Below are 22714 nucleotides of genomic sequence, written 5' to 3'. Positions count from 1 at the left end.
GAGGTTATTAAGTGCTGCTCCTGTTTGCACATCAATCACAGCCATGCAACCTCAGATTAAATGGATTATTCCTTCCGAAGAGGAGACACCTCTCAATGTCTCACAAGATCAGTGCCAAGCGTCCAACTACCAAGACTTAGAGAGGTCATGTTCTCTTTTTGTATCCCTTCCTCTCCCGTTGTATCTCCCGTACATCCTCTCGTCCCTTGTGGTGTTCTTTTTCTCCCTGACACGTCATTCTCACACAAATGCTCTCTCACAGGCTGAAATACTTGCTCAAGCAAAGCAACGTACATAAAAATCCCATTTCAAGATGCATTGTGGACAATTTAGCCTTGTGTAGATCACATCCACGCTGGGGCTGAAAGAGCACTTTCTAAAAGCCTTGTAATGAGCTGTACAGTTTAGGAGGCGTGTGCTGAGATCCATCTAAGCACCGAGCGGATAGCTCACTGGCACAAGGCAAAAGCAAGGACATGAACATTAAGTCTAGTACTTACCTGACAGATGCCGTAGCACACATGCATTTATATCCCTATCAAAACAATCAGGGGCCCACAACACAGCAATGCCACTGTTGAGGACAAATATCTCCCTGCTCACTGCTCACCCTCCACCTTTGGCTCATCTGTCTCTGTGACAGATCTGAGGATTGTTGACGGAGGAGTTTTTGCACTGACTGGTGGCTGTGGGAGATATGCGGATGTAATATGTAATCCACCCAAGCTCTACTGGTATGTCCACACTGCCATTCTACTGTACTGTCCAGATCAAAGGTGTCAAGCAGCTAAAAATTTTTTCCTCCAGCCTGCATCATACTCCGGCTCCCTGTCCAGGATTAGGAAGGCTGGAGACATTCATGGCACCTTATCTCTCGACAGTGATGGCTCGCTGCTAGCTTGCCAGAGATGGCCTGGGCAAGTTCCCCCCCTTCTCTTAAGACCTAGGGTTTACTACAGGGAGCTTAGCCCAGCTGGGTTGGGAATTTCAAGGTACATAGGAGCAATGTGCTGTATCAGTGGGTAGCAGAGTGTGTGCTCGGAGGGAGCAGGAGCGTCGTAGCCCATTTAACTGAGTCACACACTGTGCATTGTACTCAACAATAGCCTTCCTCCACCATTTTCATGGATGATAAGCCAAATGTAAAAATACTTCCAGCCCACAGGACAATAGATTTAGGCCTTTGAGAAACTTGGTTGAGCATTAAACTTTTTGCATATGAAACACTCTTCAGGATGTTTTTTTAAAAAGTGAAATGTCAGGTGCTAATTTTAGCATGTAGGACAAAGCATGGCATCACCTAAATGGAATGTTTCCAAGGAAGGTCATCATCTGTTGTGCCACAGAGGCTGCTCTCTTTCTTCCTACCTCTTTTTCTGCCTGTCTTCCTTACACAGCACCCTCCCATCGCTCTTTGTCTCTGTCTCCTTCTGCGGGCTGCAAAGTCGGTCATGGTCACAGCCCTGCCGTGTCCCAGTGTTGGTGTAGAGAGGAGCTCCGGGCCATTTGACACCCACGCTTTGGCGTCTAGAGTCCTGGGGCGCAGCTCTGTCCTCCACCCTGGGTCACCTCACCTCTCCTCTGGGCCCTGATGGGGTGACAACCCTCTTTCCCCCTCCCTTTTCAGATGAACACACAGGGCTGCTGCCCTCAACTAGAGCAGCCCTCAACTGTGCTGCACCTAATGATTTCCTCCTGCTGCCAAAGCGCAATCATCTAATCTACTTTCTATTATATTGTGCTTAAATTATTCCATCATGCTTGTCTGTTATAATAAGGGTCTTTAGAGCAAGCTGACAGACTCTCTGCGCCCTATCAATGTTTTATTGAAAGGAAGATTTCTTTATAAAAATATTTTAAAGATGTTTCCAGGCAATAATTGTAAAAAGAAATTAGATGCTAAATCTTTCTTAAACACCTTTCAAAATCAGAAAAACATTGGCTTTTTATGTTTCTGTTGTTGCCGTTTTTTTATTTTCCATAGCAGATTTCCTGACTTTATGTTTTCAACACCTGTGGTGAATTTACGAGTGCCAGATACCTCAGCCTCGGGCTATATGCTGCTTCAAGCTAGACAGCTCATCAAAATGAATGACGAGTGTTGAGATGTGAACTTGACCAACCGCAACTGAGGGTAGCAAAGTGGGACCAATGATACGATTCTTTCCTCAAGGGGAGAAAAGCTGTACTTTATATTTTTCTAAAATTCTGTCAGCATGTCTATCAAACCCAGGCCACATACTCTTGCAAAATAGTGCTCAAAGGAAGAAAAAACAAAACACAACAACACTATAGATAATAAAGCTCCAAAATAACAGCAGTTTGTGGTATCCTCTTCACAATAGAAGCTTTATCAGGAAAAACAAAACTGGTGTGGTCTGCACTGTGTGCCTACAGCCTACCCATATATTTGCAAACACAGGATGGAAATGTATCATAGCACAGACTTGTATTCATATTGTTGACTTACCTCTACTCGCTTTATCAGGGATGCAGCTACTTCTCACCCTCTCTCTCACCAGAACAAAACACCTTAGCTACACAGGTTTGCTGTGAAAGTTAACTCTTAGGATATGAAATAGTTGCCATGCTGGCAAAAGAGATCGCAATGGGCAGAGTGCATATTTATATTGTTTTTCCTATGTTCCAGTTCAGTGGATATTTTTAAACATGAACTTTCCTTGCCAACTTCCACAGAGTCAAGACAGAGTTGTCTGTGATGTAGAATGGGAACTGTTTCATTATGAATTAGGCAGCCACATGTATTTTTACTTTACTTTCCTCAGGTTTCTATTCATAAAAATAAAATTCCTTGAAAGTCAGCCACAGTCCAAAAAAAGTGTTCATAAAGGTGTTTTACATATGCCTAAGAGAGGCACCAGAGACTCTGTCTCTTGGTTGCATCAGAGATTGCAGTCGGGTCTCTTTTTTCTTCATATTAACAAAGGTCCTACATGCCCAAGATCACAGAAATACAATATTTGAATTCCGTTTTAAGATGAATCTTCCCTTTGGCTTAACTCACCAGGCTGACATGGAGACATGAATGAAAATGTACCTTTCGTTTAACAGCAAATGAAACAAAGTCGTTTTTTTCTCATATGATTTTAACATGCTTTTTTTTTTTTGTGCCACAAAAAGAATCAAAGGGTTGGAAAGATTAAAAGAACACAAACTGAAAAGACCTGCAGTCTTCTCAGGTTTCACTAACTTAATTCTCCCTGGTCACTAAGGCAAATTTGTTGTGATCGCTGAACCCATAACTACTGTCAACATCGCTAGATGTAAGCAGATGGTATGTAAACGCACTGTTCCACCGTAGCCCTTTGTCTCCACGTGGCACGTGCCACAGTCCCTTTCCCCCTCTCTGTCTGGATGCTGCGCTCTGCCTGGTGATAAAGTAGAGGAGCCTTCAGCAGAAATAACACTGCACCACCTGAGTCCTCATCAGCGGCGCTGCGCTGCACATATCCCATCAGTGCGCCTCACTAAGACAAATCTCCCTGAGCCGGCCATATTCCCAGTATAGGAGAGAGCCGAGCCAAGCAGAGCAGGGACCCTGGAGGGCCCACCATCACTGCGCCTGACGCCAGCTCTCCACCTCCTGACAGATTAGCTTTCACTGAACCCTCCACACAGCAAATGGAGGAACAGAGAATGAGGTGTTGAGGGGAGAAGATGTAGAAGCAAAACACTGGACATTTTATTTTGTGTGTACTTGACCATATAAAAGAGTCAGCCCACTCAATCCGTTTCTGAACATCAGTGTTTTGAACTCCTGTAAGTGGACTTTGCACTAACAGGGCCGTGACTCCTGTGGCCAAGAGAGTTGACGTAAGTGATGATTCAGGGTATTTTATTGTAGCTGTTTTTAAGCATATAAACATACTTTGCCAAGCTGACAGGGACAAAGAGAGGAGAGGTAAAGGTAGTGGATGCTGTGAAGGAGACAAATGATGAGAGAGAGAGAGCAGCCGATGCACTCTGAACCACTGCTGTTGACCTTGGGCCGTTGATGTTCCTGTCGAGCAGAGTTCTTCTGGCAGGCTGCCCCGAGCTGCGCTGACCCCCTTTTTGCAGCTTTCCATCTACCTCTCTTCACATCCTCTCTTTTCCAATGTTTGTTTACATCTATCATTCTACTTTCCTGTTATCTTCTCCACTGGTTTTACAGTTCACCCCTTTTCACCTCATCTCTCTCTCTCTCTCTCTCTCTCTCTCTCTCTCTCTCTCTCTCTCTCTCTCTCTCTCTCTCCATTCAGCCCTGCTATGATTAATAGGTATAGCTCTCAAATCAATAAAGCATTTGTAGAAACTCCACACTGAATAGATTAAATAGACTCAATGCCGTCCACCCACTACTGGTGACCAAAATGACCTAATATTATGACTATGTCCTGTTTTTAGCTTTTGTAAGGTAGCATTGTAAGAGCACAGAGACGGGTCCTGACTTTTTATTAGAATTTGCTCATTTATTTTGTTTGTTTTTGTTCTTACTTCTCTGACACCTCTCCCGCTGCGTGTGCTCTTCCTAAACAGCTGGTCCTATCTCTGTGGATCTTTTTTTTCTGAGCTTTTTTGTTTTCCGCACATCTGTTGGCCTACGTTACTTGACATGTGAGTTGGAGTGTCGGTACACCTGCGTACGTGTGGAAACGGATTTTAAAAAGGAAACATCACCAGACAAAGTGATATCACTGAAAAGGTTAAGCGTGTTTGGGAGACAAGAGGAGTCAGGTGACCTGCAAACTGATTTGGCATGCTGGATTAGGTTCTGCGCACAGAGCTCTGGGGGCAGCTTTTGAAGGGCAGGAGCCGTGAACGGGCCATGCACTGTCTGCAGACACTGCCTAACAGAGCCATAGGAGCAGTCTGGCTGTCACTGCTGGCTGGTATGCAGCTCACATCTCGCTCCACCCAGGGCTTGAACAGGGGCTCAGCCAGGGCTCGGCAGCCCTTCAGCCCTTCTCCTCTCCTCAGAGTAACTCAACCACTCCTGTCAGGCTGGGAAGGGGTAGGAGAAGAAAAACAGAAAGAGAGCGAAATCAACAGCAGTCAGATAGGCGAGAGTTGTCAAGGCAGTTGATTTAAAGCATTTACTGAATAGTTATTGAGAGGCTTTGACAGCAGGTGAGAGATGAAAGAATTCAGGAAATGTTAGGCTTTGTGGCTTTTCATTTCTCTTGACATCCACCTTGAAGGGTAAGGGGTCGTTACAGTACTTGTAAGCCTGTTTCATAGGTCAAAGTATGTTAGTGGTGGCAATGACCCCGGGAAAAGAAAAATATTTGAGAATACGACCCATGCAATAACCAACGGGCTGCAACTGTGGCGTGGCCCTTGTATCAGTTGATGTGGGATGAAATTGAGGTCTAGACCTCTGTCGTTATAGAAAGAAGGTGCCCGCCGCAACCTGTGGTCCCTTATGGAGGTCAGAGGTTATAATATGAGAGAGCTCTAAGTTTAAAAACGTGAGCTGGGTCACTCGAGACTGACAACATGGGCCATGTTTGTTTGTCGGCTTCTGGGCCTAACTTTACAATGTTACGGTGTACCTGCACGGCAACTTCATACAGCTCTGCAGATTTGCACCGAGGCTTTAGAATAAAATGCTTTTGTCAAGTTTTGTGAAGGGCACAGAAGCCCAAACTCAACTACAATTACTTTGAAATGAAGACAACTGAAACACTTCTCTGTGACAGAGTAGAAGATTGTCAGTGCTTTTAGTAATGGCTTATATACTCTCCAGCTGGAGCAAGGCTGGCTCAAGGGCTTTTACAGTCAATAGCTCACTCTAAGTGTTGGGTCTTGGGAAGTTCTCTACAGTGGCAGCAAATGATCTTGAGATCAGCATCCAGCAGAGTCCTCCCTCAGCTGGCCTTATTAAAAATTAATCAAACTGTGATCTGTGTGTTTGGATCGATACATTGTGTTAACACTGTGTAAGGACTCCTTAGCAGGCACAACGGTTGTGATTAATACACTAGTTAGCCACGTTGCTTCTTAGCCGCACTAACTTACTACATGTTTGTTCTGGGTAAAATAGGGTAGTGTGAGTGATCACACTTCCATGTGTATTTTTCACCCCTAAAGACAAAACAGTTCAAATGAATAAGTTCTACCTGAGGTGGTGTGATGTATACATATGTAGCTTGTATCCACACTTTGTACCCCCGAATATGTCTGTATGTGTTTTCCCAACACTCTGCATCTGGCAACACAAGTCTACAGCAGTTTATCAGACAGCTGGTCTCATCTACCAGAGTCGAACAGCTTGTGCATGCTTTCCATTGATTTAAGAGAAACGCTGTTACCTGTGGAGATATCGGTTTGTCTGTCTGTTCGCCTGTATGTTTTTGTCTCCCTCTCACATATGCATGTTGGATACAACTTGTATTGACACTGTTTTTTTTGTTCCTCTCTTCTAGGCTTTCCAAATGAGCCTGCAGCTGACATTGCTCTGAACACAGCAAAGAGCTGGATTGAAGAGAATCCGGATAAGGTAGGACATGGCAGGGTAATGCATGTTCAAAACAAATAGCTGTCAATCTATACTTCAGTGCAGGCACTGTCTATTTTATGATTTTGCTGCTTGAGGAGTTGATTGGACCACAGCTGAAACACAGAACACTAATTATCATGCTTCTCCGTATCAGACAGACATCTCATCCACCTGCCTTGCTTGATCAGCCATTTAGTCTGTGGTCTGAATGCATATCAAATTAAAAGCCAGTCTGAGACTAATCAGGGCGTAAATGGTCTGTTGAATGTTTAATTAGTCTATGCTGGGAAAAGCTATTAAACCCAGAAAAACATAAACACATCAGATGAAATAATCTGAAATTGGTTTTGTATTAGATGAATTATAATGATGCCTTTCAAGGACTGATAGCTTGAGTCTGGAAATACCAATTCAAGTTTCAATCTACCGTTCTTGCATGTCATATGCACAACAATTACTGAGAAGCAGTCGTTGACAATGAAAATGTGAGAGCTCAGACTCCCTCCAGCAATGCTCCTACATGTATAAAAAGAGAAACATGCAAGTAGAAAAGGGTATCTAAGACAGAAAGTATATATACTATAAATGACATATAGAGAGACTTAAACAGGTTGTTAAACAGTATGTAAAGGTAAAGTGACATGATCGTATCAATTGGACTGTACCACTACAATTCATTTGGTCATTCTAAAGCGAAAAGCAAGAGGAATGGTATCATCTGAAAAAGAGATGATTATCTTCAATTTGTGAGTGTTTAGGTGAGTAGAAAAATGGTCTTCATTTGAAATGACCATCACGAAGATGTTGTGGATGACTGAAATGGATGTGGACATTTGTATTCTAAAGCAGCTTTTGCTGATGATTGAGCTGCGGGCTGCTCCAAGGATCTCTACCAAAGAGAAGCTAACACTGCTGTCTAATTATCCACACAGTGAGAAAAACAAACACTGTGTGTGCTAGTTTCTAAAGTGAATTTAATATGTGGCTTTGAGGTCAGACTAGAACTGTAAATCAAGTGGTCATATTTTGTGCTTGTGAAACTTTTGTAATGACCAAATTAAAGCAAGGACTAATTTCAACACAAGCAATTTTGAGTAAGTTACGTACACAATGCTTGTTCTGGAGCATTATTATATGTGACATTAAAAGGGTTTATCAGCCTCATATATTTTCATTGTCTGTGATGATAGAACTTTGTCCAGTTGTCAGGAGGCTGTTTGTACAGGACATGCATCAGTTTGTCAGACAGTGAGTAATGGTAACCTTCGGGGGTCATCTCTGTTAACTGTGGCACTGTTTATACCTGTCACTGTGGATTGAGGTGTTTTATAAAGCTCACAGCTTCATGTGCTACAACATCCCTCAGCTGGTGTTATAGATGTTGGGAACAGGCAGCCAAATGATTCCGAGCTGCTGGATTACTTTGCAGTTGATGTGCTATGTTTCACGTCCTGATGATTGCTGTAACATGTACTTGGGGAATCCGTCAACACTCTGGCATAAAGAAGGTTTTCTATAGCTTATTGCTGACTGTAAATAACGAGCTAATGTGCAAAGCTGACTTTTGTGGTTGTGTTGTTCCACATCCAAGGATTGCTATTTGCCGTATGGAGACTGCTCTGCCGCACATAACAGACAATTTTCTGATGCATTGACTGATAGCTATCTTTAGTGTCAGTAGATCAAGTGGGAAATATTGCAATTCATGGAGAGGGGAAGACGTCTACGGAGGCTTCCCTGAACACTGTTTGGCAAATTTCCGCAAGCACAAGCAGTGGGTCTTCCACTCTAACTAGACCAGGAGTGAGTAAGCTTTCAACAAGATCAGAGAGAATTAAGTGATACATTTTTACCCAGAAGCACAGCAGTATTACATTGGAAAGTCTTCCAATCAAACCACTGAACAACATGCACTGAAGCAGGAGGTCTTCCCCTTCAATTTTCAGTTCATTCACCATTGCTTGGTGGTTAGTTGCTCTTGTTGCATCCCGAAACAGCTTTCTAAAAGGGAGTTGTGATATTAAAAAAAACATCCTTTTTATAAGTAATTGTCAGTTAGTTTTTACCAGACAGAAATAGAAAAATTGAAGTAGAATTCAAATAAATGTCTAATTGCGCCTTAAGGAAAGATGCCTTTCCTGTTAGCTGCTTTAGCAGTACATTACACACTAAATGTTAAGATGAATGCTGCCTGCTTTGTCTGATATGTATATAAAAGCAATTTATCACTGCAGCATTTACTCGATAGACACACCCAGTGTCAACCTGATTGATAACTGACATGATTCTGTTTCAGGCTTTGTGTCAACTCATAAGGAAGTTACAAGCCGACTGCATGTCTTATACAGACCTTACAGTAAGTAAATAGATTGGGAATAGAAGCTTTGAATGTTCTGCACAATGCTGAGCGGGCAATGTTATACACATTGTTTTATTCATTTTCTCTCTTCAAAGGCTGAGAAAAAGATGAGATATTGCACGCTATACCATCAACATGCTCGCAAAAGTTCAGCATTGCTACAGTAACTCATATCGCAGATTGCAACTAGCTTTCCAAAGATAGAGCGAGAATGAGAGGTTTGAAGCCCAGTTTATCATGCATGGAACAATAGGAGTAGATTGCACCGCTCTATGTGCACTCGACCCAGAGGAGCGTGTGTTGTGGGCGTCCACTGAGACGAGTCATTTCAGGGCCATGATAAGGGCTCTGCTTCAGGGAAGATACTGTGCTATTGTGACTGAATCTCAGTACAATGGGCTGGCTGAGGATCTAACACACTGGAGTGGCAGAGTGCAGGCCACAGCTCCCCACCGTAAACCACTATGCGGACACTCTAACTTGATCGCATTCATGTCCAGCACTGAATGTGTGCGCATGTTGTCCATAGTGGTGAACAATAACTACATACATGTATTATACTGTACTTAAAGCAGGATAGGCATTTTTCTGGAAAAGGAAAAAAAACAAACACAAAACGGCAGAATTTGAAAAAATACAGCCCTCATCCTGCAGCTCTCCCCTCTTTGTCCTAAGCCCCTCCCACCAGACGAACGTTATCATTATTCACGAGCTTAATGCAGTTACTTGTACGAGTACTAGCCATTCATTTTAGACATCCTTCATACAGCAACCTGTATGAGTACAAGTCGTTCATTTTAAACATCATCGATCACACAGTTACCTGGACCATTATTTCTAGACTAGTTTGTAAGATTTATGGTTAATGGACTTGCTTTTGTATTTCTAGTTTTTCAACCGCTGTACTCATGTCACTCATTCACACACATTCCTATACTGATGGCATAGGCCCATCAGGACCCTCTCCACCTCTAAGCTAGCGATGATGTTGCAGATTGTGAACCATCTGAATACCCCTTCGCTCATCCCTCTCTTTTTAAGTGTGTCGTAGAGCTCTGGTGGACTTCAGGTAATGTAAACAATAACCTGAAAGGCCTTATCAGGACACAGGGTTTGTGTCTCAGCTACTGTAGAAACACCTAAATCCTACACACTGCTCCTTTAGGTAAAAAATACCAGTAGTTCTTCCATCGGTGGTTAACCAGTTGCGATACTGTATATGTGAGTTTGTCAGGTTGGAGTCACACACTAATCAATTGGAGTGTAGTTGTCCACTGATTGAAATATGCACACAAGTGCATGGGTCTGATGTCTCAGGGCACTGTTACATCAAAGGGCAGAAGACTTTGTGTACACACTGTGTGTGTGTGTGTGTGTGTGTGTGTGTGTGTGTGTGTGTGTGTGTGTGTGTGTGTGTGTGTGTGTGTGTGTGTGTGTGTGTGTGTGTGTGTGTGTGTGTGTGTGTGTGTGTGTGTGCGCGCGCGCGCACGCGCAAGATGGGGAGAGAGGGAGAAAAAGAGGACACTGCAAGATTGATTAGCAATGAGTTTATCTCTCAGGCCAGCACTCTGTAGCACTGATGCACTCACCAGCACACAAAGGGCCCCAATGCCAGCGTGAAATTCACTCTTAAAAGCATAGACTTCCATTGTGGAAGAATAAACAGCCTCGTTGTGGTCAAGAGAACAGTTCCTTTAATCTAAAGATACCTGAGTGCAGATCCTTCGCATCACAATAGATGAAAGACTAAGGGAGTCCGGCCTCTGCCCCCTTGTATCCTCCGCACAGATAAATGAAATAGAATATGCGGGTATGTGCAAACAGCACACCAGAAGGCTCTAATTTCTTCAAAATTGTACAAGAAGCTGCAGAAACAGAGGCAGGGACATCCCAACACAACCAGTTCTCCATTTGGTATTTGAGTTTCCTCCAGCTCAAAGCACACACACCCCTCCACTCATCTGGCTTTGGTTTATTTCTCATTTTCAGATCTAATTTGGTTTAATTCAGCCTTACACAGGTCTAATCTGCAGATGAAAAACATGGTCTGACACTTTATTTGGCTGCCACGGACGTGCTATGGATGGCCAAGCTTTTTAATGAAGCTTTTCGAGGTCCCAGCAGCCCAGCATTACTGACACAGTCTGAACACTTGAGACAGATTGGGAGTCTGTAATAAGCTCTGCTGCACTTTGCTGCTCAGGACAAAATTGATGTGTCGAGATTTCACCTTTCAACATCACTCTGGTTTGGAGTTTGGTATTAAGCACTCCACTGTGCCGATGACTCTCCCAAAACAGGTGTTTACATCCCTTTTCCTGTTCTGTAAATGATCTGTTTACCATAGTAGCATTTGTCATTTAGGACACCTGATAATAAATCCCATCTCAAGCCAGGGCTGGAGACTTAACGGTGATTTGTGACAAATGTCAAGTGACTATTAGAAATAAATACAAATAAATACAGTATGGTGTATGTTTTGTATGATTGTTTTTTTCTATGTGAATGGATATCAGTTAAGGAGGCTGTCTGGGTTTTGCCAGATGGAGCTATAACATGAGGCATTCATTGTCATTCAGCTGAATAAGATGGATGGTTTCTGTTATCAGAGCAATATTGTGCGGTTCACCTTTAGAAAATGTGAATTACATTTTTGAGTATTGTGACCAGCTTCATCAAACAGGCATTGTAAGCAGACAGTAAACCAGATGCGTATGTGCTGCTCGTGCTTGTTTATCACCTATACATGGGGCTTATAATGATGATGAGTTGCCTCAAACACAAAGAGAATACAGATTCAAAGTCCACCATTTTCTAAAGCTATCAGCTCTGTTCCATTAGCCTCGTCCAGACGGTGGGTTTTCAATACAAGCTTTCTTTCATCAGTCTTTCTAAAAGGCTGAAGCATAATAATGCGACCCAGCAGTACAATCTGTGCACCTCCATTATTACCAAAATAGAAAGGACTATTTTTTTTGTATTCAGCTGCATCTCTCATGATTTTGATAGCAACAAAGAAGTTGGTCACCACAGTGGATATAACAGTCTGGAAAGATGTATGTGGACGGCCCACAGTTTTTACACAGTCAGACAAAATGTTGAACTGCTCCTTTAAGTGAGTGAGTCCTCGGCATCGATGATGGGTCGCCACAGACTTTTTGAGGGCCACATTTACTGCATATTCTATTGCTCTGCCACCCATAATGTACAGTATATTGAGTCTCTGGACTATAGATAAAAACCTTCCTTGAATCAATGACTGAAAACTGTAACAAATACTATTCCAGTTGAGGCTTTTTCTTCTTCTCTGAAAAACAAACCTTTAATATTTTTACAAAATGAGGGCCTAGTAATTGGATTGCATGGGCATTGAGACTGATTTTCAGGCTGAGGAATGTAGTCTGTTAAAATAATCTATAGAAAGCATTATATCTGGTGTAAGTTCTGGCAAAACCTAAAATTGACATATTCAAATGTCTTGTTTTGTTTAACCAACAGTCAAAAATGCAAAGAAATCAAGTTTAAGACCATAGAACAAAAAGAAAACCTCCAGAAAATTCACATTTGGGAAGCAGGAAAGAGTGAAAATTGGACATTTTTGCTTAAACTTGACTTAAAGGATTAATCTACTATCATAGTATTTGTCAGTTGATTAACTAATTGTTTCACCTCAAGGGACTTATTAGTAAATACTGTATATACTAACTGGTCATACCACTGTTATTCAATCTATTGATGAAATAAGCTTTTTTCCCTTTAATTTATTGTTGTTGTTGTTTTTGTTTAAAGCATTTACATATTTCCTCTTTCCTTTCCCTGTTATGTCATAAAAACCTTGATTAAAAATAGTAATGAAAAAAACACCATTGCTTGCTCATTACATTACGGTCATGTAGCAGACGCTTTTATCCAAAGCGACTTACAATTCAGTATCTATCTACACACCGTAGGCACAGCTACGAGAGCAATTTTGGGGTTAAGTGTCTTGCTCAAGGACACATTGACATGAGAGCAGTAGCCGGGGATCGTACCGCCGACCCTCTGATTGAAAGGCGGCCCTGCTCTCCACTTAGTCACGGTCAACCCTCTTGGTTAAAATGACATGTGTTTAGATGTCACTATCCAGTACAGTGGTAGACACACATTTAGATTAGTGTATGGACTGAAAACCCCAGTAAATTCAGTTTGAAGTGATGAAAAACACTCTGAGAAGAGAAAGCTACCGGAACAGACGCTAACACTAAGTGGGGCTGTACTTTAGCTCTCTGTTGCTGCATTGCCTGTTCATGGTGTTTTTATTGTCTACTATCCAGTGAAAAGACTTTGCCAAGTGTCGCATCTGCAGCCGAGAGAGGCACAAATTTGCTCAGCGCATGCCTGGAGGATGCCGATGTGCCGCTGATGGTTTGTGCAACTGGCATGGTGTTCAAAGGCAGTACTGGTCTTTTGAAGTCAGTGTCTAGCCCCTTTGAATCGTTTGCTGTGACTGAGAGCATCAGGGAGATACGGCCAGATCAGGAGCTGAGAGCATGACTAAACACTTGAGCATCCGCATACTGTACTCGTGGATGGAGACGCACAGTTTTAACTCATATAACTGTATTCTCTCTTCAGCCTCTCCGTTGAACACCTGCAGATTTGGCCATATAAATGCTTTAGAGAGAGAGTGTGTGAATGCCTTATTAGTTTTCTCTGTCAGATAATTACTTTTCTGGCACCAGTGCTAATGCATGCCATGTAGTCTAATACATTAGTGGCAGCCATTTGGCCCAAGGCAGCAGAATGGGGATTTTATGGCTTTTATGATCTGAGGATTTTATTATCTGGCTCACTCTGGATAATATGATGTGTGCTCTTTGATTCCCCTGACCTCAGGTTGGTGTAGTTAAATACTACTAGTTTCAGTGTTTAAATAGATTTAAGATGATATGGGTCCAATTTCTGAATTGCCTCAAAGTTATTTCTTAAATGCTTAACTTTTAGCACTTTATGTTATCTGCAGAGGGGAAAGCAGTTTTGGTTAAGTGCTCCTGCTGTCAAAGATAAAGAAAAGCAGCAAATGCTTGTGATAGACTTTAAATGTTTATCCGAATGGTTTGATTGCGCTCTTGCATTCAGAGAGAAATCCTCGAATGGGGATTAAGCCTATCATCTCTCTATCTTGTCCAAAGACCAAGGTGTGTCTTTACTCCATGTAATTGCAGAATGATCACATTATTGTCTAATGTAGGGTGACTTTGGGTTTTCTGTTTGGAGGGAAATGAATATCAAATGTTCTGGTAATGCTCTGTTGCTATATCCCCTGATATCTCCTCCTTGTCCTGGTACTCTTGTACACATGCACCGAGCTTACCAATAAATACAGCCCACTGCACTATTAACAGCTGGACGCAGAGATATGATGCCCTCTGAGTTCAGGTCTCTCCGTTCATGCAGATACTGTAGTCCCACCTCTATGCTTGCTGTGCTGGAACAAGCTATCTTAATGACATGCTAATTGATTTAGTGTAGCGCAGATAGCGGTTGGCTGGCACACCGTGATAAAGCAAGAGTGGGTCGAGCTGTTGGTACAGAAGAGGACAGGAGACTCATCAAACTCCAACTAGCTCATTCACTCTAGAACCCAATTTTACACTGCAGTACCCCACACTGAAGCATGGAGACCTTTACTAGAGACGGGTTTTGTGTGTATTCATTCAGGCTGTTTAGTGTATGCTCTTGTAAGTATAGTAGATGACCCAGTAAGCTCGTTTTAAGACTGCCGCAAACACACACAAAAAAAATGTCTGGTGCTCATCAGAGCCATTAATTATGTCGTATATCTATGGCCTGCAGAAACAGATAGTGGATGAAAAACACTCCACTGTCCTCTCACTCACTTGTGCTGATATTAAGCCATAAAGTCTGGGACACACAAATAACCTTGGTTAGCACTGCAAGTGTAAAGAAGTGCTTATTAACACGTAAAGCAAAAGAAGTGACTTGTGAAGTCAATATATACAATTCAACGTATCCTCATAAAGCGGTTCCTATGATATCCTACGAAAAAGTTACTCCTCATTTTTTGTGCATTTTGATACGATAACCAGCAACGTGTCAATTTCCGCTTGTTACATGCATACTGCCTTTTTAAAATAAACTTCCGTCTTCATAGGAAACTCAGTTAGGTAACAAAACTACTTTGTTAGGTTTAGAAAAAGATCGCCGCTTGGGTCAAAATACCTGCGGATGTGCCATTACTGATGTACGAAAGTCAACGTTTCGAAAACATCAACGTTGACTTCTTGTTTCTCATGGGGAATGAACAGCTGTCTCCTGGCTGAAAGATTGCTGTTTGTTGAACCCGTTCACCCCTTCCTCCCGCTCGGTGTGTGATTTAGCAGTCTTTATACTTCCTCTTTCAAGATTACCTGGATAACATACAAAAAATGTTTTGGGATACCTATGAATTATGGGTCATTATTTTTCGTAGGTATGCAAACAACCAGTGTATAATTGTCACAAACAAAAGCTCTGCCTAGCACCTGCAAAATGAAGGAGAGGTTTCGAAAAGTTCTTTTCAAGTTTGATTTGAAAAGTTATATGAAGAAAAAGGTGAAGGTGTGTGAAGGCAGTGTGCAATTTAATGAAAGGCAATACCTAAGCAGCAACAAAATGTTCTAACATTTGTTTCTGCATGAGGTCACCACTTGTGCAGCAGCAGCCTCTTTCACCATTCACAGTTGGTTATTATCGGCCACCTCATCAACAAACTTGCTTACAGTGTGAATATTGGGCTACAGTGCCGCAGGCTTCAGTGTGTCTGTTTCTGTATGGGGAGCACATATGCAGGACTTCCCGGTGCTATGGACGTTGAAGGGTTGAGTCTCTGTTCAGGGAGGAGGGGTGGAGACCACCGCGGTGATTACTTTAGCTGTTGCTGTGTGATTGCACAGTCTCTGGCATGTGATTAGGGGGAATGGGCCGTATCTCTTACCATCTCAAAGGGGGATCAAATCAGCCTCAAAGCCTGGCTTCAGGCAGTGGTGCATTTGAAAGTCAATGTTTTATTTCTAAGCATAAATTACTTGATCAGGGCACTTTTTTCCCCCAAGGTTGTATTCAGATGTAAGGGTTGTCACTTGCAACAGTTAGAGTTCTCTAGTGTTTGCATATGTCATGTCAAACATGTAACCATCAAGTAGTTTTTTTTTTTTTTTTATATCTGCATGAATTTAAAAAAATTGCCAGAATTAAAGAAACACAAACATTTTGCCCCTACAAATAGTCACTCGACTTTCCCTAGATACTCCATACATTTATACATTCAACCTTTTAATAAGCTCTTCAAATTTCACATGTACAAACGAGCAGTATAGTGAAAGAAATTCAAGTGGAGATGAAGATGCTCATATTTCTAGTGATGCCCAATTGATTCAATGAACCATGAATGGGTGTGAATGCTCTTCAAAGTTGTGCTAAAGGTTGAAGCTGTGGTTCAGTTCAAGTCACGCTGAGTTCTGAAGAGCTAACCCCCCATGCAGTTTGCCTTTTTGTAAGAGAGCTTTCTATTGAGCTGCAGGAAGAGAGAATTTGAAAGCTTTGAGCCAGTGTTCGTCAATACCAGGTATGATTATGGCCAGATGTGTTTCGCAGCCTTTGCCTTACCACCTCCACATAGCAGGCCTTTAAATTATGTCATTGTTTGACTATTGCCTTTGCTGACGAACGATCTTCACAGTGCTGACTGACAAGGGCGTCTCGCTCAGCGGGACGCAGCCAGCAAGGTTAACACAGTAGGAGTGGTACATGTTGTAACTCAACAAGGCTCCAGAAATAAGGCTGTGCACTGAGGTCAGCTGCATGGTAGAGGAGGGTGATGGGTAGAAAAGGAGGCATTTGCTGTGCTAAGGCTGTGGGGCTGGAGTTCAACTAGTAAATGCTTTAGTGCAGGGGTAGGCAACATCAGGCACAGGTGCACAAAACATTTTTTTTCTTTTTTTTTAAATGTTGAAGTGCCATCTCATCCGATGCCAAATCACCCCTTTCACAGCCATTGGCAGTTGCAGGCCTGTTATTTACGTAAATTTGATTGATTGTTTTCTCCACCCGCATTCTGCTAAAACCCACCCTCCTGATTGGCTAGTACTCCGTTGCCTTCTTCGCAGTGTTTGTTAAGTTTATTGCTGATGAATAAGATTGGTAGTAGGTTAGTAGTGTTCATGATTTTATCTCAAATGTGGATGTTGTCCTCTCAGGATATCTTTGCAGGCGCGCATCTCAACTCCGTCTCACTGGATTAACCGCGTCTTGGAGCAATTATTTAGACTAAGTCTATTTTTTGACAACAAGCGCGTTAACGCGAGGTTGATGCCTAATAAAAAGCACAGAATAGTATGGATTGAATTAGATTATCTGTTGCTGATTGTTGTTTCAAACTTAAACTTAATATTAACCTTAATATTGAAATGGCACATTGATAAATAAGAACAATTTAAAATGGTGCTTCTTATCAAAAAGGTCGCCGGCCCTTGCTTGAGTGTAAACCAACTCTCTTCTCTTAGTCTGACAAGAAAAACTTAATTGAAAAAAAGGAAAGAAAAGAAAAACACATCCTCACGGCCCACCTCTTCATATCACCCTCTGTATGAAAAGTTCTTAGAGCCTTTTCATCTCTGTGAGTTGTAATATTAACTGTACAGGTTGGTGAAGCTGTAGGCAGGAGTGACAAGGTCTAGAGACAACCAAGTGTGTTTACGCCGCATTACTATGCAAATGCAAAACTCATTGAGTAAAGCCGCTTCCTTTTTCTGATGTTTATAACGGCTGTGTATGTTAACAATGTGACCCAAGCTTGAACCTTCGTCAGAGCTGTCTCCTCTGCCTTGTGCAACGTTCCGGGACCAGACACTATCTTCTGGCCTGCTGTATCCCAAGGCTGTCTAAAGTAATCAAAAGAGGGCAGCATTAATTGCTTGACCCTGGCAGGAAGCCAGGTGGTCTGGCGCAGGTCATCACCTGCCCGGGGAAAGGTCGCCCCTCATTCTCTCATCGACCATCCTCCCTCTCCTTTCTTTGCCTTCACCTTCTGCCACAACCAAGCACCAGGAAGTTACGGCCCGTTCTCTCAAGGGGTGCCGCAAAGTCACCCCAGCCAAATGCCCGTCTTATTTCCCAAGCAGCAATGCATCTAACCTCAAAGAGTAATACAATTCCATTTGAAATAATAGCTGGAATTGGAATTGGACCGGCCCGCTTTCCATAAGCCTTTTTCAGACAATGGTCCCATTCCTATTACACAATGTCTGTCTTTATACCCTGGCATAAACATCTTAGAAGGTACTGTTCCAGGAAGGGCAGGGGTTTGTCTGACTTATGGCTGATACATTCATCAAGCTCTTGCCAAGCCAATATCGCACTGTCAGAAGGGAGCATGTGGCATTCTATCACCATGAGAGGCTGTGACAGAACAAGTCCTTTTCCATTACACTCTCTCAGGGCAATCTCTGATATTGCCTCTCTGCTCCCCCATAATGCTGTTTATTTCACTTGTTTGCACTGCTGAATTCCATATTGCTGGGTTTTCCCTCTCTGGGCCCAGTGAGAACCTAGCCAAATTTAAGCATTGCTATGCTAGTAATGTTTTGAAGAGTGTGGAGCTGCTCCCCTTATTTTTATTTATTTTTTGTTAGAAATGGCTGTGAGTCGTACATATGTTGTGTATTTATTGTTAAGATCATATTTCAGTGTGAAATATTTGAATGAGGCAATAAACTTTATTTCAATTTAAAATCGATAAACAGGCCTGCATAAATCACACTCACCTGCTTTCTTGTTACAGGCAGACTGCAGTGCAGGGCTCAAGGGTCTTCGATCTGTAACTGCCTAAATTCCTCTTTCTCATTTAATAGGCTGACAAAAATTTCTTCCTCCTTATCCGAGACATATTAAAGGGAGCCGCTGATGCGCCCAGCATGTCCTATGACTTTGTATTCTCTGTGTTTCCTATTTTTTATTCAGTGGAGGCCGTTGAGAAGCTGTCGTCCTGTAGAGTGGTCTCTAGTACGCTCCTGTGTTCTCCTCGCCTGGACCACTGAATTACCATTTACGTGCTGAACTTTGACAGTGCACCAGAGTCTGTCCCTGCTCAACCAGCATAGCTAAAGCAGTGTTCCTATGAACTCCTCCCTGTCCTGCGTATGCTTTTATGATTTCCTCGTGACTGAGAGAAAAGGTGGACTAAGAGTAAAAGAAAGTTGTATCCTTATCAGAGGATATGGCCTGCACAATAAAGACAAACTATATCTATTTTTGATACATCCTCAATAACTCCTTTTTCTAAACTTAGACAATCTCTAAATCTGATGTCCAGTGCCAGCTTGTTTCTTCAACTGAAACAAATCAATGAGATTTGTGGCTATTTTTTAATCACTGTTAACAGTCTCTCCTGAGTGCTGAAATGAAAATGCACCCCTTTCATGAAGTCATCGGATTAGATTTCTTCACAGTTATGGGATAAAAAGCACTCCCACTCTGTAATGTGAACACCACAGATAGAGTTTTTCATAAAAGCTTTGATGGACATCAAATCTAATCTGAAGGATACAGAGCCAAAGTATTCTGGCAAATCTGGTACGATTTTCTGCCTTTGATGCACCGTAATTCAGCTTTCTCATCTGAAGAGGGCAAACCTCACACTGAGCAGACAAGATTTTGCTCAAACAATGAGTTTATACTGCAGACATTTGCTCTCCAATGGGAACTATTGATTATTTCACATGTCTGTCTGGCCTTGGGATTTTTCAGCACTTTCATGCCAGAGTTTTCTGTCAGATATTTGTCCTTGCTCATAAAACCCTGAAAGTTCATCTTGTAAATTGAATGTTGATCGCTTTTTCGTAGCTTGGAGCAATTAATGAAATATGGCCATCATTTTATCCAGCTGTCTCATAAAGTTTAGAAATGTCACAAAAATAAAAAAGTAAATGAGATTAACTTCCATCAGCTGTTAAAGGGAATAAAAAGGCCCTTTTAAATATGAAAAAGCACAATTCTTGTGAAGAAAATATATTCCATTAATTGCATTGGGGAAGCTTTTAATGATGTTTGAATGCATATCCATTCACAAATGTCCCATCTGAATTCATAAAGACCCACTGTACAAATTGTGCATTGTGATTTTATTTTTAATTTTGATCACAACTATTAATATTACTTTTTAAAAGAGGGTTTTGAAAAATCTGAAGGTTCATTCGACACATTTTAGTAGTCAAAGGTAGAAAATAACGCATTCTGTGATCATTGCTGTGCTGTAAATTGTTGGCTTGTTCAGGGTTGACATGATTGTGCAGCACTGCGAGGATTGAATAACAAGCTTTAGATAAAGCATGTTCATCATGACGAACAAAGGCATTTGCAAAAGATGGACTCCACTGTGCCAAATGGGATAATGAGTTATCTTGGATATACTGATAATCATACTGATACTGAGAACTGAAATTATTCATTCACTGGAAATGCCTGTAGTATCCGCAATCAGCGTTTGAAAAATATCAAGCTGGTATGCTAATGCAGTAATACCAGTAGTTATCAATGCTGCATTATAACATGACTGATATAAATGTGGGGAAGTGGAATCAGCCATATGCCTATGTTTAATATTGTTATTGAAGATCCCTCTTGACACCTGTGTTGCTGTTTGTGAGCAGCCTAATGGCTCCTTAATGCAAACTTATGAAATACTCTACGAGGTTTGGCTTAGGTTGGCTTCTGGCAGGGAGGCTGAATGCAGCCTGTGCTGTATTTCAATGCATAACAGTTATTAAATATGCTGTCAGCCTGGTTCGCACACTCACAGCCAAGCTCTTGGTCTGAGATGTTGTCCTGTATATCATAAAACAAGACGGGATGTAATGAAGATAGACAGGCTGTCTGAGCCGTGACCTTCACAACACACAGAGTACTCTTGAGCTCGCTTCACTCTCCAAACACTGTGTTTAGAAGAGTTCTCCTCTCCGTCTCTGACACATCCTCTTTGCGTCTAGCATCTTCAGATGTTTTCATAGCTGTTTATGTAACATTGACTCCAGACTGCAGAGGAACAATTTACACAAACTACAATGCAAAGTAATTACCCATTTTGCGTCTGCCGCTGTCAAGACAAACTGAATGACATTAAAGTATGAATACTGGGTAGCTTCAGTTTAGGCACTTTTCGTCCTCGCCTGACAGATTGAGAGAGATCTCTGGAAGGCTTTGAGCTTTTTGCCGTTTGAGTCCTCTCAGTACAACCCGATGAGACCCCATTCATCCTCTCTCCTTTCATCAGCCAGCCAGGGGGTTGAGCCATAACCAAATTCTGCCTGTCACATCATCACCGAGACTTCAGACATGCCATTGTCTCTGTGCTGCTGACAGAGTGCTCAGTGGCAGCTCGTGGTCTGGCTTTAGAGAGGAGATGATTTCTTAATGGAGCTAACAAAGACATCTTTCAACATTAGGTTTAAGGATGGTATGTGCTTGAATGTACAGTGTCCGACTGCATGTGTGCATGCCTGTGCGCCCATTGTTAACGTGCAGTACAGCAGGATACAGCATTAGATGACATTTATCGATCTCCATTTACAATAGGAGTCGATTCTAAGTTGGTTTAAGATAGCTTAGCGTCAATTTGAGTCATACAAACAAATAGTTTTGTTTTTCTGAGTGCATGCTGGGCCTTGGATTGGAGGCCCGAGAGGGCTGCATCATCTGACAGCTTTGTGGTTTCTTCTGACAGAGCAGACTTATTTATGTCTCTCATCCTCTGTGCAGCTTCTCTGAAGGCCCATGCTACAAACCACAGAGATTGCAGCTCTTGACAGGGTATCACACTACAAAGCCCTCACACTCATTTTTGACTGGCAGCAGCCAACCTCCAATTTCCATGTTTCTGCCGCCACACAATCTGGCCCTTTGCAGGTTCTTGACATGTTTGATGTAGGGATTTGTATGGTTTATTATGAGTCTTTGAATTTACTAATGACTCTTTAGATCAACAGCAGTGGATATTTCTCCCTAATTTGACTTTGAAAATATGCTATTTATGTTGTTTTTATAGCAAAAAAAGAAACAGCAGCAGTAACATTGCATATTTTATGTTTTATTCATTGGCTGATATGGGTATCAAAATCTACTATTTCAGTTATGTTTCAAAGTCCAGCAATAATGGTCTCACAAAAGGGCTCTAAGATGACACACTAAATCACTTAAGAATAATACAATTCATCTCACAGTCATACTTCAGTCAACCATTCGTCCTGCAGTTGCAATTCCAGGAGGGGTTTAAGGAGAAAATTAAAAAGAAAATTAAAAGACTTTCAATTAAGTGATTTGCTGAATTGGAGGGAAAATGGCAGTGGTGTGGAAAAGGCTTTTAATCTTGGTGAGCCACCTCTTGTTCCATTAAGCTCATATCCCCTGCTTATCTCACTAATCATACCTCCCAATGCCAGCAGTCTTGGCGATTTTTAATGAACCCATTATGTCCGGATTCAGTCCACCAGGACTGGAAGGCAAACCATACGCTCATGAAGTGGGCTGGAAACAATCAAAGTACAATCAGGCCCCGGTGATGATGCTGCAGCCCAGATAGAGACAGAGAAAAATTGCTCTTCAAATCCCCAATGTGGCTTTTGGGAGGTCAAAAAGCATAACATAAATAATGTGTTAAGAAAGTCTGCTGAGTTTCAAAGTTGTCTATGTCAAGCTATTTGCATCATTACAAAGTTGTTACTGGAGAAGCTTTGGTGTTTGGTCAGAATAACAAAAAGACACGACTGTAAGGCAGAAGCTCGGAAGCACAAACAAAAGCTCCAGCTAACTCTAAATAGTAA

General features: G+C 42.0%; 1 protein-coding gene across 3 annotated transcripts in view; it reads left to right on the top strand.

The window, feature by feature from the left end:
- Window positions 1-22714, top strand: part of macrod2 (mono-ADP ribosylhydrolase 2) — a 383002-nt gene that overhangs the window by 290915 nt on the left and 69373 nt on the right. For all 3 annotated transcript variants that reach the window (XM_068724930.1, XM_068724931.1, XM_068724929.1), the window contains exon 8: window positions 6429-6502. In XM_068724930.1, coding sequence (XP_068581031.1) covers window positions 6429-6502 — 74 coding nt within the window. The remainder of the gene's footprint in view (window positions 1-6428; window positions 6503-22714) is intronic.

The sequence above is a fragment of the Cebidichthys violaceus genome, unplaced genomic scaffold (genome assembly GCF_023349555.1).
Source record: "Cebidichthys violaceus isolate CVI_PGR_0920_01 unplaced genomic scaffold, fCebVio1.0.p SCAF_10, whole genome shotgun sequence".
NCBI lineage: Eukaryota > Metazoa > Chordata > Actinopteri > Perciformes > Stichaeidae > Cebidichthys > Cebidichthys violaceus.
Note: the sequence above shows the minus strand (reverse complement) of the source record. Positions and strands in the feature narration are given on the sequence as shown.